Source organism: Clytia hemisphaerica, unplaced genomic scaffold (assembly GCF_902728285.1).
Source record: "Clytia hemisphaerica strain Z4C2 unplaced genomic scaffold, Clytia hemisphaerica genome assembly, whole genome shotgun sequence".
In the NCBI taxonomy this organism is placed as follows: domain Eukaryota; kingdom Metazoa; phylum Cnidaria; class Hydrozoa; order Leptothecata; family Clytiidae; genus Clytia; species Clytia hemisphaerica.
In genome coordinates this window covers 978,136-995,696 of record NW_027103573.1, presented here as the reverse complement: position 1 = coordinate 995,696, position 17,561 = coordinate 978,136, and the positions used below count along the sequence as shown (strand labels likewise).

At 35.7% G+C, this 17,561-nt stretch overlaps 1 protein-coding gene across 1 annotated transcript; it reads left to right on the top strand.

The window, feature by feature from the left end:
• Positions 1 to 4,370: 4,370 nt before the first annotated feature.
• Positions 4,371 to 15,601, top strand: LOC136801169 (protein kinase C delta type-like). Its single transcript, XM_067057798.1, has 15 exons — positions 4,371 to 4,633; positions 4,869 to 4,999; positions 5,144 to 5,204; positions 5,741 to 5,912; positions 6,158 to 6,189; positions 6,619 to 6,704; positions 7,174 to 7,303; positions 7,846 to 7,943; positions 10,129 to 10,344; positions 11,043 to 11,219; positions 11,799 to 11,953; positions 12,806 to 12,944; positions 13,453 to 13,641; positions 14,194 to 14,334; positions 14,826 to 15,601. The coding sequence occupies exons 1-15, from the start codon at positions 4,423 to 4,425 to the stop codon at positions 14,982 to 14,984; spliced, it is 2,097 nt and encodes a 698-aa protein (XP_066913899.1). The 5' UTR covers positions 4,371 to 4,422; the 3' UTR covers positions 14,985 to 15,601.
• The last annotated feature ends 1,960 nt before the right edge of the window (positions 15,602 to 17,561 follow it).

The following is a 17,561-nucleotide window of genomic DNA, read 5'->3' as shown; positions in this document are numbered from 1 at the left end:
TGCGTTCAATTGATTCGGCTTTCGATTCGTTCGATTGACACCGTCTGGATATTAAAGGGAACCTCCTCGACAAAGAACTTTTGAATTTTTTTGACATTGGGCCAATAAGGGGGTGGGGGTCCAACTACATACCGATAAAAAAAGTATTGGGATGAAAATCTTTTCAGCCAATTTCTTTCTGATTTCGTCCACAAACAGTGTTGCTCGAATCCTTCAGATCCTTGGTTAGAAAAAGCTATACCAGACGTCCGCGCTCGATAGGATCGATCATCGGAACGGCTCGATGACGGATCGATATGTGATCGATGGATTACTTAATGATCCGGATAGGAGATCGATGGAAGATTCAGCCATTAAAAAGTCTTGAGTATCGATCCTTCGTTGATCCATTATCGAGCTAGTATTTCAATCGAGTATATCGATTCGTCATCGATCGTTAATCGATTCGTCATCAATCGTTAATCGATTCGTCATCGATCGTTAATCGATTTGTTATCGATCGTAAATCGAGTATGAGTCAATAGGGTCGATAAAACCGATAAAAGATCGATGATAGATCGATTAATAATTGATAACTAATCATAAGCTTTAAAAAATCTTGAGTATCGATCCTCTATCGATCTCCTATCCGGATCGTTATGTAATCCATCGATCACATATCGATCCGTCATCGAGCCGTTCCGATGATCGATCCTATCGAGCGCGGACATCGGGCTATACCTGTTTACTTTTTTCTTGCCAGATTCAACAAGCCATCAACCAACAAAATTAATACTGACATCAAAAAATTCACACAACCTTTCCACTAGAAACTTCTAATTATCTGCCATTATGAAGATGTTCCGAAATTAACCAATCGGGTTTACAATCGGAATTCCTCTGGCCTGGGAGTTAGCGAGTCGGGAAATGTAAAGTTACGTAATGATAGGTAATACATAATTTTTCCGGGGGTGAAACGTATAAAAGAATTGAAATGGTTTTTTTTTCTTCATTATATATTTAAGTTTCCATTATCAAAATTCTAAAAATGCTAATTTGTAGACCATATTAGAAAATGGGTATATATTTTGCAAAATAAACACTTACAAAAGCTATTACTTACTATCTTTTACCCCCGCTTTTTAAACAGCGTCTTCTGTGGGCGTGATATCAGGTGGAGACAAAACGCCCACATCGTAAGATTCCGGGGTCGTCTTATTGCTTGATCCATTTGTCGAGTCTGTCGGTCCTATTGTTCATGCTAAATCCATACATGATGATGTCAATGTTTGGCGGCATACCTGAAAATAAAAACAAAAAGATTATCATTATTTTTGCATGAATTACGCTACTTATACGTCAAAAATTATACAAAACGAAAGTAGTTTAGTCCGCCCGCCTAGAGAGCGCGGGCCCTAATATTTTTCTCTCACAGTCTTCAAGCACAAGGGAAAACAAAAGTGATCAATATTCTTCGAAGGAAGAACTTGCCAAAATAAAACCTAGACAAAAAGATGTAGATCTAGTAAATCCCGATGAATCAACAGAATCTTATGCCGCCATCTTTAATTTGCCAAACTAAATGTGCGTGCACATGTGTTAACCTTAAAGTGGCCCTTATTTTCGGCCCCCAGGGTATTGGGCCTAACGCGTTGCTGAATTTTGACATGAAAATTTGGGGACTCAATGAAGGTTAAGTAAACAAAAAATAATGATTCAAAGACATGCTCTGTTCGCCTGTGCCCGCCATTATGGGCAAGATCCAAACCTGCGAACAGCGCCAAAAAAAACAGACGACCCGAATGGAACATATTTTTGATTGCCGCCTTGATTGGAAGTGCGTGAACCTGATTGGCTAACTTTATCAACAGCTTTTTTGGCACAAAAAATTCAAACCAAATGTAAAAAAATTCAAACTGGGTCAAAAATAGGGCATACAGTACTCTCAATGATTAGCTTCTGATGGGGTTTTTGCTTATAAGTTATATGTGGTATAAGTTTGAATAGAGAGTATGGATTTCCAGAATAGTTTTGAATTAGCTTTGATAAAACCATCGCTACCAGTTTTTAGTGATTTTTGCCTCGCTAACCCAAATCTCGCAACCTCTTTACCTTAAGGAAGATCGAAATTAGAGTTTTTCAACGTTCCGAAAAAAAACGTATAGCAGAAATTTTTTCATCTTCACAGGATCGATTCTAAACAACAAAATACATCTTTTGGTCTTTGGGTTTGTTTCTGACGCTTTTCGTTCAAAGAATATCGATCACTTTCCTTTTCCCCTTGGAGCGCGCAAGAAAAAAATGATTAGCTTGCGTTTTCGCGCGGCAAATAAAGATGAGGCGGCAATCTTGCACTGAGGGTGCTAAAAAAGTTTTTTGCTGACTTAGCTATTTTACAAATCTTGAAAAAGAACTCCCATAGGAATTCCAATACTTAACCCAATTGGTTATTTTCAGAACGGCTTCAAGAAAGTCATAAATGGTAGATAATTTTAAAAGTTTCTGAGGAAATGTGTGTAATTTATTGATGTTGATGGCTTGTTGATTCTTTAAAGAAAAAAGATAACAGGTATAGCTTTTTCTAATCCTGGAATATCGAGGTTCCAGCTACACTGTTTAGAGGCCTATTTTCGCAACAATAGACGCTTACTAATGAGCGTCCTGTCAGCACCTTGAACTGACTACCCAATTCCCCTCACATCGCATGGGTTGACCCGGGCAAAGGAACGTTCACTTGCCAAGTGAACTGCTGTGAGTGGGAATCGAACCCTGGCCTCCTGCACAGAAGCCAAGGTTGACTAACACTATACACTACTATATTGACTGTCAATATCTGATATTGACTGTTGATGTCTGATATATTGACTGTCGATATCTGATATTGACTGTCAATATCTGATATTGACTGTCAATATCTGATATTGACTGTTGATAGCTTTTATCTCAACTGTCAATCTCAAAAATCGCCAGACAATCTCAGATATTGACAGTCAATTTAATAATCTTGACAGCTCATGAAAAGTATTGGCTGTCCATTTCCTGGCATCAACAGTCAAGAAAAAGAAAAACCTGTCCAGAAAAATGATCGACTGTGGATAAAAAACATCAACCATGTCCACAATTGATGTTTTCAGACCTAGTAAGTAGTGATACCACGGCACCTATCAATGCTAGCTATGCACCTAGCAATCTCAATAATGGTGCAAAGAGATCAACGTGATGGTGGACATGATTGGAGAAAATTGTGTTTTGAAAAATTTTGGCCGATAAGAGATTTTATTGGCATTGGGCCGATAGGGGGGTGGGGGGGGGTCCAACTACCTACTGATAAAAAAACAAGTATTGGGACAAAAATCTTTTCAGCCATTTTCTTCCGGATTTCGTCCACAAACTCCACTGTAAGCTGCTGTAAGCATACAATTTCACTTGCTTTCACCTTCGCGCACAAATTCACAACTTTAAAAGTACAGTTTTGAATTAGCTTTGATAAAAACTCTTTTTTCATTGGCCAGCCTGCTGCCGTTTCCTTCGAAATGTTGCGACTTCATATTGTCTTTTTAACTTTTGTTTTGATTAACAATATCAATGCGGGTATGAACAGACTCAATGTTGGTGCAAATAGACAAAAACTCAACGATGACAGGTGGGAAGGCGAGATCAACGCGATGGCGGACATGATTGGAGTAAATTGTGTTTTTGAAGATGTAAAAAGTTGGTTTTGAAAAATTTTGGCCGATAAGACCAAGGGGGGGGGAAGGGGTGTGAAGTTCATCAGCCCAATGCTGATAAAAAATTTGAAAGTTTTTTGTCGAAGACCTCTATTGGTCCAAACAGGCTAGTTCTAAAGCTCTAAAACAGCATTTAATAACATGAAAACCAGAATATGATTCTTCAATGGGAATCAAAACTATTCTCAATCAAACCATTTTAGTTTGAGGATTGAGTATAGGATTAAAGGATTAATATAGATCACTAAAGTAAAGGATAAATATAAGATCAGTCAAATGTTGGCCGGTTATTTTTTTAAATCTGAAAATTTTCAGGTCGGTGATTTTTTATTTCTTTCCAGTTTTAACCGATAACCAACAGCTATTTCAATTACTGGTAAAGTAATCTACAGTTCGATTTTAACATATATTCAAGAAACTTTGTTGGTGTTTACTCTATTATGCAAATAGCATTTTATTTTAATGAAGAGGTAATGTTTTGCCTTGTATTTAAGGTAACTTGTGTGAAATTTTCTGCATGAAAAATTTTTCTCTCAAACTGCAAATAAAACATTTCGCCCAATCTATTCTGAAGCTGGATTTTTTTGCCTCACTTTATGTCCCTCTTAAATTCGATGAATAAATTTTGTATTGAATGACTAGCTATGTTATTGTTGTGTTTTTAGAAAAACCATATATTTAAAAAGAATAGAATAAAAAAAGAAAAAAACTCTAGATGGGTTTTATTCGCATCAAACTCATTGAAGCTGAGGCAGGTTCTGAGGTTTGGAAAGAATGCGAAAGCCAAGGAAAGACATGGGACCCTTTTGTTGGGATTCACATTAAAGAAGCAGTTGATGTCCCTGGCCAAGGCATACAACTTGTTCAAAAAAAGAAAACTATATATCCAGACTGGAATCGATGTTTTGATACCCATTTATATGAAGGTTTGTATAAAGTAGATGAAAAATTAAATCTTTATGATAAATCTCATTCATTTTAAGAAAGGTTTGCTCAAAACCCCTTTTCAAAATCTGTTTTCAGGTTTTTGCTTTCAATTTCATGCATATTCCAAAGAACAAAGCTACAAAATTTGAAGAATTCTCTGCAATAGTTTGAAATTTTATTTTTTTAGCAATTTTTCACAGACTTTTAAATATCAACTGAAAATGTTCATTTTAGGTCGTATGATTACTTTGGTTGTGATGAACAAGAATGACAGTGGAAGTGTTACAGGGGATGCAACAGTTGGTGTTCATTTTTTAGCAGATCAATGTAAAAAGAACGGTGGTCTTAACACGTCTACAGTGTCGGTAAGAAAAAGTTAAAACTTGGCAACAGTCATTTCAATGCCATGTCTTATTAGTGTTATATACAGTGCCAAAATTGATTCTGTCTGGAACAAAAATCTACTTGGACTTACCAGAATAATTTCAACCTTATTCTTTTTTTTCTAGCTTGACCTTAGGCCTCATGGCAAATTATCAGTGCAAGTTCGTCATTTTTCTGAAACTGCAGGTTTGTGGCTAATATGGATTATATACCTTATTAAGGATGTCCCGCCAGTAGACTCTCAATTCACGCAATCACACAATTTTTTTTGTAGTTCTTGCATTCTTGCAAATCTTTCTCAAGTTCCCTATTAGGGAACAACAATATTTTTTCTTTTTTATGGTTTTACGGCAAAACTGTGGAAATTAAAACCTACAAAGCACACATTTTTCATCAAAAATTTGAAAAAAGCCTTATTAAAAGAAAGAAAGAAAATGTCTAAAACTGCAAAACCGCAAAAATTAGTGAAATACTTTCAGATTTTCATTTAACCCAAAATTAATTCTTTAAGGTATTCTGAAACTGTAAAATTAGCAAGCAGAAAACCTCTCTGAATTCAGTTTCTGACAATCGCTTCTGACCAACTTAATTATTCTCTATTCGAATACCTTTAATAAAATTTAAAAGTTTTTTTCATATGAGGGAATCCTTATTTGATAACATTGTCATCTGATCAACTGTCAAGTAATAACCGTCATTATAATAAGAATATTTTTTTTTAGATGACCCAAATAGTGGAGCACTTGATGGCAAAACTTTAGCAAATAAAAGTGAACTTCAAGCCAGACGTGGGGCTGTTAGAAAAGCAAAAGTTCATGAAATCAAAGGACATCAACTCATTGCTAAATTCTTTCGTCAACCAGCTTTTTGCTCTGTTTGTAATCAATTCATGTGGTAAGTTTTAAGAGATGTGGGAAAACAGTCAAAGTCATAATCAAGATGCACAAAAGCTCCACTTTAATGCAACAACCCATATTAGTGTGAGAGTAATATCACTTTCAATTTCCAACTAGCAAAATAAACAAAATACTCATTGTACAGTAAAAACCCTTTTCCCTGAGATAACTAGACTGACAATGGCTTTCTATATTCTTCTCTTACTTTTTTTACCATATTAAATTCTTTACATTTAATTTCAGGGGTTTTAACAAGCAAGGATATCAATGTTCATGTAAGTCAAAAACTCTTTTGTATTACGTGCATTTTGTTCAATTTATTGTGTTTGGTTATTAGTAAAGAATTGGGCATTCTGAATTGTTCATACCTCCAAACTTTCACTGACAAAATAGGTTTTTATGGGCTTTTCCAAAAATGAATTATATGAAGAGGGGATGATGGATATTTGACATTCAGAAGTGCTATCAGGAAATTTACGATTCTTATGCTTGAGACAAACAAGATACGAGTTTTGATTTTCTATTGTTTGAAGTTTTTGAAAGAAAAAATACTTCTTTAAAATGGCAATAAAATTTTTTGGGTCAGCAGGTTTTGAGGTAGGGTTGGTCGGGTGACTGCAAACCAACAATTTTTTAACTCCAGCCTATCAGTAGTATCCCTCAATTTGTATCCTTGATGGATATAATATTATTTTTCTTTTTAGCATGTGCAATGGCTGCCCATAAAAAGTGCCATGATAAAATTTTATTTCAATGTACACAATCTGCTGCTGACTCTCAAGGAACTATGGTAAGTTCAGCAAGGTCCAAAAATTGTGAGAAGAAATAAACCTAAGGATTCGAGTTGATGTTCCATAACTACTGAAGTGTTAAATTGTTTAGAAAAAAGTTGGATCTTATAAATAACCCAAGTTTTGAATAACTAACAGTCACCTACCTACCTCTGCCGGGCGCCAACCAGACTTCATGAATTCGGGACTTCCAGCGCTTGCGGTTCACAATGCAGTGCTTAGCTCTGGTGTAGTTCTAAGTCCAGTGTTGTTTTAAAGCAATGTGTCAATAAGTGTGGTTTGTTTTCTACCTCTGCTGGCTCTACCTCTGTCTGGTTGCCAAAGCTTTAATTTGGAGGCCATTTCGTCATTGTGTCGCTGACTAACAGTCAGATCAAGATTTTTGGTTCATATAATGAAATGCTATTTAGGTTACCAATTAAATGAACAATTTCATGGCTTGATTACTATGGTTTTTCCTTTTCTTAGAAAATGAAAGAACGCTTCAATATCAATATGCCACATCGTTTTATTGGCAAGACATATCTCAGCCCGTCGTTTTGTGACCACTGTGGATCAATGTTGTATGGTTTGTTCAGACAGGGACTGAAATGTGAAGGTATTTACTATATAACACTATTATTTTAACTTCATTAAGTGGACTGGATGATTGGTGTTAGAAATTGCTCCTTCAGTTTTAAAAGCCAAGCTTTTAAGCGAAGGTACAGTGAGAATGACGAATTAACAATTTGATTTTGTATTTTTTTGAAAAAAATTGAAGTTAGTTTCCCCAGGTTTCATAACTTTTTTACATCTTAGCCTTGAGCCTTTTAAGAAAACGTCTTGTTGAAGATATTAATTTCCAAATTATATCAAACCCCCTCAAAATCTAAATTACCCAATGGTAAATAGTCTGTACTCTGTTGAAGAGGTTCACGTCCAAAAAATTGAGAAAAAAAATCCAAGAAAGTCCTGAAAAAAAATCCAGGGGGTCACTTTTCCCAAAAAGGACCTCTCTAACATAGGGGGTACAAATTTTTCCTCGAATAGCCAAATTCCAAGGGTTTTACAGGCTAAAGATTTTCACCCATGTGATATTTACCAATCTCACTTATATCTAAGAATCTTTTCAGGAATTTCTTTTTACATTTCACACTTCAGCATGTAATATGAACGTTCATCATAAATGTAAAGAAAAAGTTCCCAACTTGTGTGGTATCAATCAAATCCTTTTTTCTGAAGCTATGAAAAGTATAGAGGTAGGTGGTCCTTCTGTCAAGGCTTGGTCTTCCGTGCATTGTACAGCATTGTATAGAACATTTTTAATTACTAAAATCAAACTTTGAAGAGATTTCTGCTTCCCTTTAATTTCATTGTGCTTCTAAAGCCACCTTCAACATCCAAAGGACTTTAAGTGCGCTCAGCAACAGCTTAACCGGCCTGCAAGGCCGTGTACTGGCTCGTTTTTAATTATTTTTATAATATAGATGTTTTCCAATAAATCAGATATAGAAGCTCTCAGTTCAACGATTTTATAATTTTTTTTGTCTTATTTTCTACATATAAATATCATTTTTGAATCTCATCAATTTGCTTTAATTATTTAACCTCAAGGCAAGTGGGACAGTACGCCATCTTGAACATAGCGACTCTCTCTTATTCGAACTTTTATTATTCGAATCTTTCTATAATTCGAACTAATTCGCAGTCTCAGTCAAGGAGAAACCCTCTTGAAATACTTTCTATAGAGGTTTTTCAGTTTTGCTTAATGTTACGTAATTTCCGCCATTATGGAAGCAAACATTCGATTTGCGTAAGGGATCGCCATTATGGAAGCAAACATTCGATTTGCGTATGGGATCGCCATTATGGAAGCAAACATTCGATTTTCGTAAGGGATCGCCATTATGGAAGCAAACATTCGATTTGCGTAAGGGATCGCCATTATGGAAGTTAACATCCGATTTGCGTAAGGGATCACCATTATGGAAGCAAACATTCGATTTGCGTAAGGGATCGCCATTATGGAAGCAAACATTCGATTTGCGTAAGGGATCACCATTATGGAAGCAAACATTCGATTTGCGTAAGGGATCGCCATTATGGAAGCAAACATTCGATTTGCGTAAGGGATCGCCATTATGGAAGCAAACATTCGATTTGCGTAAGGGATCACCATTATGGAAGCAAACATTCGATTTGCGTAAGGGATCACCATTATGGAAGCAAACATTCGATTTGCGTAAGGGATCACCATTATGGAAGCAAACATTCGATTTGCGTAAGGGATCACCATTATGGAAGCAAACATTCGATTTGCGTAAGGGATCGCCATTATGGAAGCAAACATTCGATTTGCGTAAGGGATCGCCATTATGGAAGCAAACATTCGATTTGCGTAAGGGATCACCATTATGGAAGCACACATTCGATTTGCGTAAGGGATCGCCATTATGGAAGCAAACATTCGATTTGCGTAAGGGATCGCCATTATGGAAGCAAACATTCGATTTGCGTAAGGGATCACCATATTATGGAAGCAAACATTCGATTTGCGTAAGGGATCGCCATATTATGGAAGCAAACATTCGATTTGCGTAAGGGATCGCCATATTATGGAAGCAAACATTCGATTTGCGTAAGGGATCACCATATTATGGAAGCAAACATTCGATCTGCGTAAGGGATCGCCATATTATGGAAGCAAACATTCGATTTGCGTAAGGGATCACCATTATGGAAGCAAACATTCGATTTGCGTAAGGGATCACCATGTTATGGAAGCAAACATTCGATTTGCGTTAGGGATCACCATTATGGAAGCAAACATTCGATTTGCGTAAGGGATCGCCATTATGGAAGCAAACATTCGATTTGCGTAAGGGATCGCCATTATGGAAGCAAACATTCGATTTGCGTAAGGGATCGCCATTATGGAAGCAAACATTCGATTTGCGTAAGGGATCGCCATTATGGAAGCAAACATTCGATTTGCGTAAGGGATCGCCTAGTCACAAATTTGTAACTTATCAAAACATGAAAAACCTCTATAATTTGAATCTCTCTGTAATCACAGCAAACAAGACTCGAATTAGCGATGGTCAACTTATTCGAACTTTATTATTCGAATCTTTCTATAATTCGAACTAATTTCCAGCCTCAGTCAAGAAGAAACTCTCTTGAAATATTTTCTCGAATTAGCGAGGTTCAACTTTCTCTTATTTTCCCATAGAACAAGAAGAAACTCTCTTGAAATATTTTCTCGAATTAGCGACGTTCAACTTTCTCTTATTTTCCCATATAACAAAAGAAGAAACTCTCTTGAAATATTTTCTCGAATTAGCGAGGTTCAACTTTCTCTTATTTTCCCATAGAACAAGAAGAAACTCTCTTGAAATATTTTCTCGAATTAGCGACGTTCAACTTTCTCTTATTTTCCCATAGAACAAGAAGAAACGCGACAGTAGTATATCAGAAGATGATGGTGATGAAGTCACTACTATGGAAGATGAATCCGCCCTCTACGAATCCGTATGGGAGGATATCAAACCCGCCCCTCCCGCCCGTACATCTAGTATACGGCCTGGTACACGAAAGAAACGTTATGATATCAGCGATTTCAAATTTTTGAAAGTCCTAGGCAAGGGAACTTTTGGAAAAGTAAGAAATATGCTTTAAAATTTTCCTCCTGCTTTAAAAAAATAAACGGATCTCCTGGATTCAGGGATGAGACCTATCCTAGCCTTTTGGTCATCATGCTGCCACTTTGCTAAAAATTGTGTAATGATAAGTCGACACTTTTATGAAGTGCGTACTCTTAGGTGCCAAATAAACGCCCCCCCCGCTTGTTAATTTTTCGAAAATTATCCAACCCCCCGGACCTTATTAGGACCCCCCGTTTGTTAACTTTTAAGAATATTTTCAGTTGGCAAAATGAAGTCCCCTTATTTTGCTCTAAAAAGCCTGATTTTAGCCTATATTTACCTTATTTTTGGGTTTTCAGAAGTACAATTTCCAACCCCCCCGGTAATTAGGAACCCCACCCCGTTTATTCGACCCCCCCCCCATTTATTTGGCACCTAAGAGTACGTAGTTGAAGGTTTATGAAAGATGGTTTTTGAAGGGCTCTTTTTCTTTTTGGTTGTATGTTTTTCATTCATAAATAGTCCACATTTGTTATAATTCAAATTTCAAATAAAAGATTTGCATGAAAAATAAATTGGCGATAGATTGAAGCAAATTTTTATGGTAAAAGTCTGAGCGAAGAAGAGAGTAAACTAGACAACGGGAAAGAATGAATATGTTGGGTGGATACAGAGAAAGTATACTCTTCCTATTTGGAAATTATTTTTTTCCAGGTCATTTTAGCAGAAGTACCTTCAGAGAATAATGCAGTATACGCTGTCAAAGCTTTGAAGAAAGATGTTGTCCTAGAAGATGACGATGTAGAATGTACCTTAGTGGAACGACGTGTTTTGGCCCTGTCCACACGTCATCCCTATTTGACACATCTAATGGCTACTTTCCAAAACGAGGTTTGAATTGAAAGTTCTTTTCTGTTAAAGGGACAAAAAAGTAGTAAAATGTAAACATTGCGTGAACCACGTGTCATTAAAGAGGACAATTAAAGTCACGCGTCCAAAACAAACTTGCAAAACAATTGAAACAATCAAAATCAGCCATATTTGTTTTGATTTTTTAATTTTGACATGTGACATTTGTTCTGATTTTGTTTCCCGCTGCATACGGTTTGTTTACAAAGTTCGTCAGTACTTTTATGTCCCTTTAAAATGTCCTCAGACATATAACACTAAGGGTTTGCGTGTCCAATTAAGAGAAAAGGTATTTTAGTATAGATATACAAAAGATTTTTGAGAAAGAGAGACAACCCTTGTCATCTTCGAACAAATGTTTTATTTTCGAGACCATGGAAATTGTATGGGTTTCATGGGTTTTATCGAATTGGCTCCCTGCAATATCTAGACTATGAAAACTCAACAGCCTTTTTATTTGAGGGGTACCGAATTTTTAAACGATACCAAATTTTGTCGATTGCTTCTAGCATTTTCATCATCATTTTGCATTTTCATCATCATTTTGATAACATTTTGTAGAGTCATCTTTTCTTCGTGATGGAATACCTCAATGGTGGTGATTTGATGTTCCACATTCAAAAAGAAGGGAAATTCATTGAAAACCGAGCCCGTTTTTACGGTGCCGAAATTATTTGCGGCTTGCAGTTTCTCCATTCCCATGACATTGTATACCGGTAAAAAAGTTTCTTATTTGTTTTTATTTTTCTTTGTAACACTGTGTATATCACTTTGAAGCGTGTTTCGGCTTTTTTGCAAAATGTATTATCGTTTCGCACTCATCACAACCAATTGTCTTCAAAAATTTAATATAAATAATGAATATAGGACATGTTTTTGATCGTTTAGATGAATTTCAATCAGTTTGCCGAAATCTTGATTTCTCAATTTGTTTCAAAATTGACTTTTCATTTTTTTTTTCGATTTATATTCATCTAAAAAAAACAAAGCAAAAGTACCGTCAGAGCTTTCTTCAAATTAAACAATATCAATTTATCTAAGCTTACTTATAATTGAATATCAAACCAATGATAAATCCTTTTTGATAAAAGCCACGAACAGACTTAGCCAGAAATTTGAAATTTGGAAATACAGACGATTAGCGTTACTTCGAACTTCAATCTTTCTAATTCAAAGTAATTCTCAGCTCCTGTCAAATGGAAATCGTGGTAAAATACCCTAATTCATGATATGCATCCTTGCAATGTCTTCACGCGTCGCATTGCGTAACATTACGTAATGCGTTCTTGCCGCCATGTTGGGTTGAATAAAAAATCTCTCTTTAATTCGAACGAATCTAGACTTTCACTTTCAAGTCTAAATTAGCTAGAGTTAACTTTTGCTAAAAAATAAGAATTTTTCACCTGAGTGAAAAGTGAGCAAAAGTGAGCAAATAAAGCAAATTAAGAAAATTACGAAGAACTGCGAAGAATAAGAATAACCGAGGGGCTTAGAATTTACTGGTTCTTATAATAAACTTATTTTCTTTTTTCTTTTTTTCATCCTTCTTTTTTTTTCCTTCAAACAAGTGATTTGAAACTAGACAACGTGTTATTGGATCGTGAAGGCCACATCAAAATTGCCGATTTCGGGATGTGTAAAGAAGAGATGACTGAGGGCCTGAAGACTTCCACTTTTTGTGGAACGCCCGATTATATCGCCCCTGAGGTTTGTCAAATTCTATGTTCTTTAAGTTTTATTAATAATTTACACTTTAGAGAAGGTCTCAGCTTATGACTATTTCCAAGGTACGCAAAAATCGTTTTATAATTTCAGCCAATACAGGGTTTTCTCTTCCACAGCAATTACTCCTTTTTCCACCAAAAGTATATCTTGCGTACTGTACTGCTCTTTATCACAAATTTTGTTTTCAAATATCATTCGATCCATCGAATGGCGTATTGTCCCCTTATATTGTAGGTCCATCCTCCATGGTACATAAAACATAGCCTTTTCAAAAAGAACTATGAAAAAAATCACGACACCAGCTTTATGGTTCTTTCCAATGGCAGGGTGTGAGGGAAATATAGTGGTAGACTCTCTACCTTCACTCATATATCATTTTCTCTCAATCTGCGCCGGCTGATAATCGAAGTATCGATTGACGTCAAATGAGCTTAGTATAAAGCTCAAATTGTAGATGTAGAACCATGTCCCTATATTTATTTAATTTTAGATTTTGAAAGGACACCGTTACGATTCGGCTACAGACTGGTGGAGTTTTGGTGTTCTGTTATACGAGATGTTGATTGGACAATCACCTTTCGCCGGTGAAGACGAAGATGATTTGTTCGCTTCAATCTGTCGTGACCGCGTTTTCTTCCCCAAATGGATTTCTGAAGCTGCTATCAGCGTTTTAAACGGGGTAAGGATTTTTCTTATTTCTTTTGATTTATTTGTCTGGCAATTTTCAGCTTCAGGTTTTTGGTTTGAATGAATCTTCCCACAATAGAGCTGTGTGTCTAATGTGAACCAGACTTTGACCTACAATAATTAGCGACCTAAATAGGGCCTTGCTATAAAAATTAATTTGCGTGAGACTCGAACCTCCCAACCCTGCAATCGGGAAGCCAAGGTAATTACTTAACCACTTCTCTCCTTCGTCACATGTCATCACTCATTAAGCCGGTATATTTATAAACAACAACCATTACTTCTCATGGTACCATTAGCTGCAGCTATCCTTCCTAAGACAAAATTATTAGGGAGAGATGGTCAGGGCGCTTACGCCGGAAATCAGGGGTTCACGTTCACGTTTCGAATTTCCGCTCCTTCCGATGTTCCGTTCAGTTCATAGATAACCGAGCCGAGTCGGCTGTGGAACCCGTGAAAACAATCGAAAGACTGTCTTGATTTAAATTCTAGATTACTGGGCCATCCACGTAGAATATCGACTCTATCCATTCATTTCTTACAGCTTTTGGAGAGGAACATTTCACTTCGTTTGGGATACAGTTGGGGCACCAAACCACACATCAGGAAACATCCATTCTTTAGTCCAATCGATTGGAACAAACTGGAAAAACGTGAAATCAAACCACCTTTCAAACCAGAAGTGGTAAGTATGTTTTTAACAAAAAAGCAAACAAATCTTTCTGTATCAATGATTATGGCTGTTTTGAATGACTGCCGGTATTTTCATTCCACTACACTCGTAGTCGGCAGCGAATATTTTCAGCAGAAATTTTTCTTAAGTGGTGTATGATTGCTAAAGAGTAGACTGTAACTGCGGTTGTATTTCTTTACTGAAACATACTCTCTTTAATCTTGATTTTCTATTCGGCATAGAAGATAAGAGAACCAGTTGAGATTCTGCTTTTGGACACTTAAAGCCTCCATTTACCCTATTTTCACTACTTGACACTTAAAATTCAGTCATTGGTTGGCATTTTTGTGTCTTATAACGACAAAACTAAGCTTACTCCATTCCAAAGTGGAAATAAATCCTAACGTAACTCAGAGATCACTTCGCAATGCCTTCGACTATATATATTTATTCCAATGCTTAAAACATTGATTAAATCCTTTTAATCTTTTTTTTTCTAACAGAAAGCGAACAATGCTGTCAATAATTTCGATCCTGATTTCACAATGGAAGCACCGAAGTTGACGCCAACCGATGCGGATCTTCTCAAATCAATGGATCAAGTCCAATTCAAAGGCTTCTCTTTCATCAATCCTGCATTCCATGTTAAAAAAATCATGTAAAAATCTCACCAAATTCAACCACATCTCTACTATTTTGCATACTATAAATCATCTCGAAGAGAAACAATGCAAAACTTCATTAAAAATGATTTTGAAAATGAACTACGAAACATAAGTACCGCATAAAACGAGGAAAAGCTTCGTTGCAGTATGATGTAAATAGCCGTTCAAAAATGGGTCAGACAATTTAAAATTAATCTCTAAAATGACTGGTTATTGGTGAAATTGATGATATCATGATTAGCTTGCTTTGGTAATCAAATGGTACAACAGAATGTGTTTCGATACAATTTGGTACTTGTCAATTTAAGAAGTTTTCATTACAAATATAATAGAGCTAGACGGATGGATGGATGGACGGACGAAAGAGCAGGCGAATGGGTGAATGGAATGCTGTATTTCGTCTATTTAACACCGCCTCTTATAATTATCAAAAGCTCAAAGTATGCTGTTTGTTTGAGGAATTAAGATAGATGGATGAAATTCACGTTTACATTCAAGTCGAATCATGGCTTTCGAATAGTTTTGTTGAGAATTTGCATTAAGTGATATTTCAATTGCCAAATTGAGATATTTGTAAAATTGTTACCGCACGACAAAAAAGGAAAATCCAGTTTCCCAAATCAATAATTAAAAACAAGAACTGATTTTCACAATGTTTGATGTGTTGCTATGGTTTCGTTCCCGAATGATGCATCCCTCTTGCTTGTTGGACACCCTTTCTTATTCATAAAATGAAAAAGAATGTAAATGGTAACCTTAGTTGTGATTTGGGTTTCCATAGCAATGGAGTGAGTATTGCATTTGGTTGAAATCGTCATTTCAGGGTCAAATTTATTTTTATTTACAGTATTGAATTAGAAAAAAAATCAATAACTTCATTTGTTCCTTAGGAAAAAATGAAAAGTTTGAGGCATATATACGTTTTTTTTTAAGAAACACACTTTTAAGAAACATGAGGCTCAGAATGCCTAAAAACTTAGAAACATCTAAGAAACATGCTGAGGCTGAGAATGAGAAAATAACATTTTTTAATTCGTTTTTTTTAAGAACCTTCCAATCCAGCCTTTCATAAGGCTGATTATGTCAAAAAGTTTAGAAACATGTAAGAAACATTTAAGGCTCAAAAGGCCGATTTCTTAAGAAACATTGAGGCTGCTTGGTAAAACTAATTTCTTAAAAAAAAAACGTGTATAAGTATTAAAATAAAGCTAAAAAAGGATTGTAATTAAATTGATGATTTCTAGCAATACCCACTTTTTCAAAGGTGTTGCTGAGGATATAATCTAAAGAAAGTCAAAAAATGTTAGTAATTCAACCATTTTTTCTCACCGCATTAATGGAACAAATCTTATATATAACATTTCTTGGAAATGGACATTGTGACTTTTGACCCCCCGGGCAACAGGTCTAACCAATTATCTCTTTTCACTACCCCCGGACAAGCTCTCTTCACGACCTTCCGAAATCCGCTTTTATTATAAAACATTCAATTGTTATATACCTCTTTAATACTTTTGCATATAATCTTTTTTATACATGCTTAGCACCTTGTGCTTTACTAATTCTTCTTTTTTTAAGGCATATACTCTTCTTTTTAGGCATAAATCCCTTAACCCTCAGTAAGCTGAATGCAGGAACTAAGATGTTTAAACAAAATCCACAATGGGCAAAGGTAGTCTAAATAGATTACGACGCCCCTCAAAACAACATCACACATCATCATCTACCCCCGGACACAATATCCTCCACCCCCTCCCCCATGTACGGTCATTTTCTGAAAGAGCCCAATTCAAATCTTTCTCTAATTTGTAAAGCTCAATACAATACTCCTAACAATTTCATTATAATGAAGCATAATGCAAATCGATTATTATTTTTTATATATATTTGTAACGAATCTTGCTGGGTACATTTAATTTGTACCCGAGATAATTTTTTACATTCAAACTTGTCATAATTATTTATTACTTTATTATAGCATGTGTGTTGTTTTTGGAAGCGAGTTGCTTATGTTATAAATCACTTAAATTCTATCCCGAAGTTTCGAAGGCGTTTATTCTATTATGTCATTTTGGGCGTTTCTTTTTCGTTGAAACTCTTTAATTTATTATTCTGTTTTTGTGTAGTATATTTACATTTCACCTTGTTAGGCTGGACTTAAAAAATTGTTGGTTTGCCGTCACCCGACCGACCTTACCTCGAAACCTGCCGACCGACCCAAAAAATTTTATTGCCATTTTAAAGAAGATTTTTTTCCTTCAAAAACTTCAAACAATAAAAAATCAAAACTCGTATCTTGTTTGTCTTAAGCGAAAGAATCGTAAATTCCCTGCTAGCACTTCTGTTTTTTATTAAACAAACTGTTAACCCTTCCATGGACGAAAATTTCATAAATCGCCAAAATAAAAAAAATTCCGACCGACCGACCCACCTCCAAAATCTAGGGTCGGGTGACGGCAAACCAACAATTTTTTAAATCCAGCCTTATTCTTTTGATCTCTTAACCATTTTTGACAGCTCTTTTAATAGTCTGTAGTTATATCATGTTTTTGTTCAGTAATTCTTAAACACAGG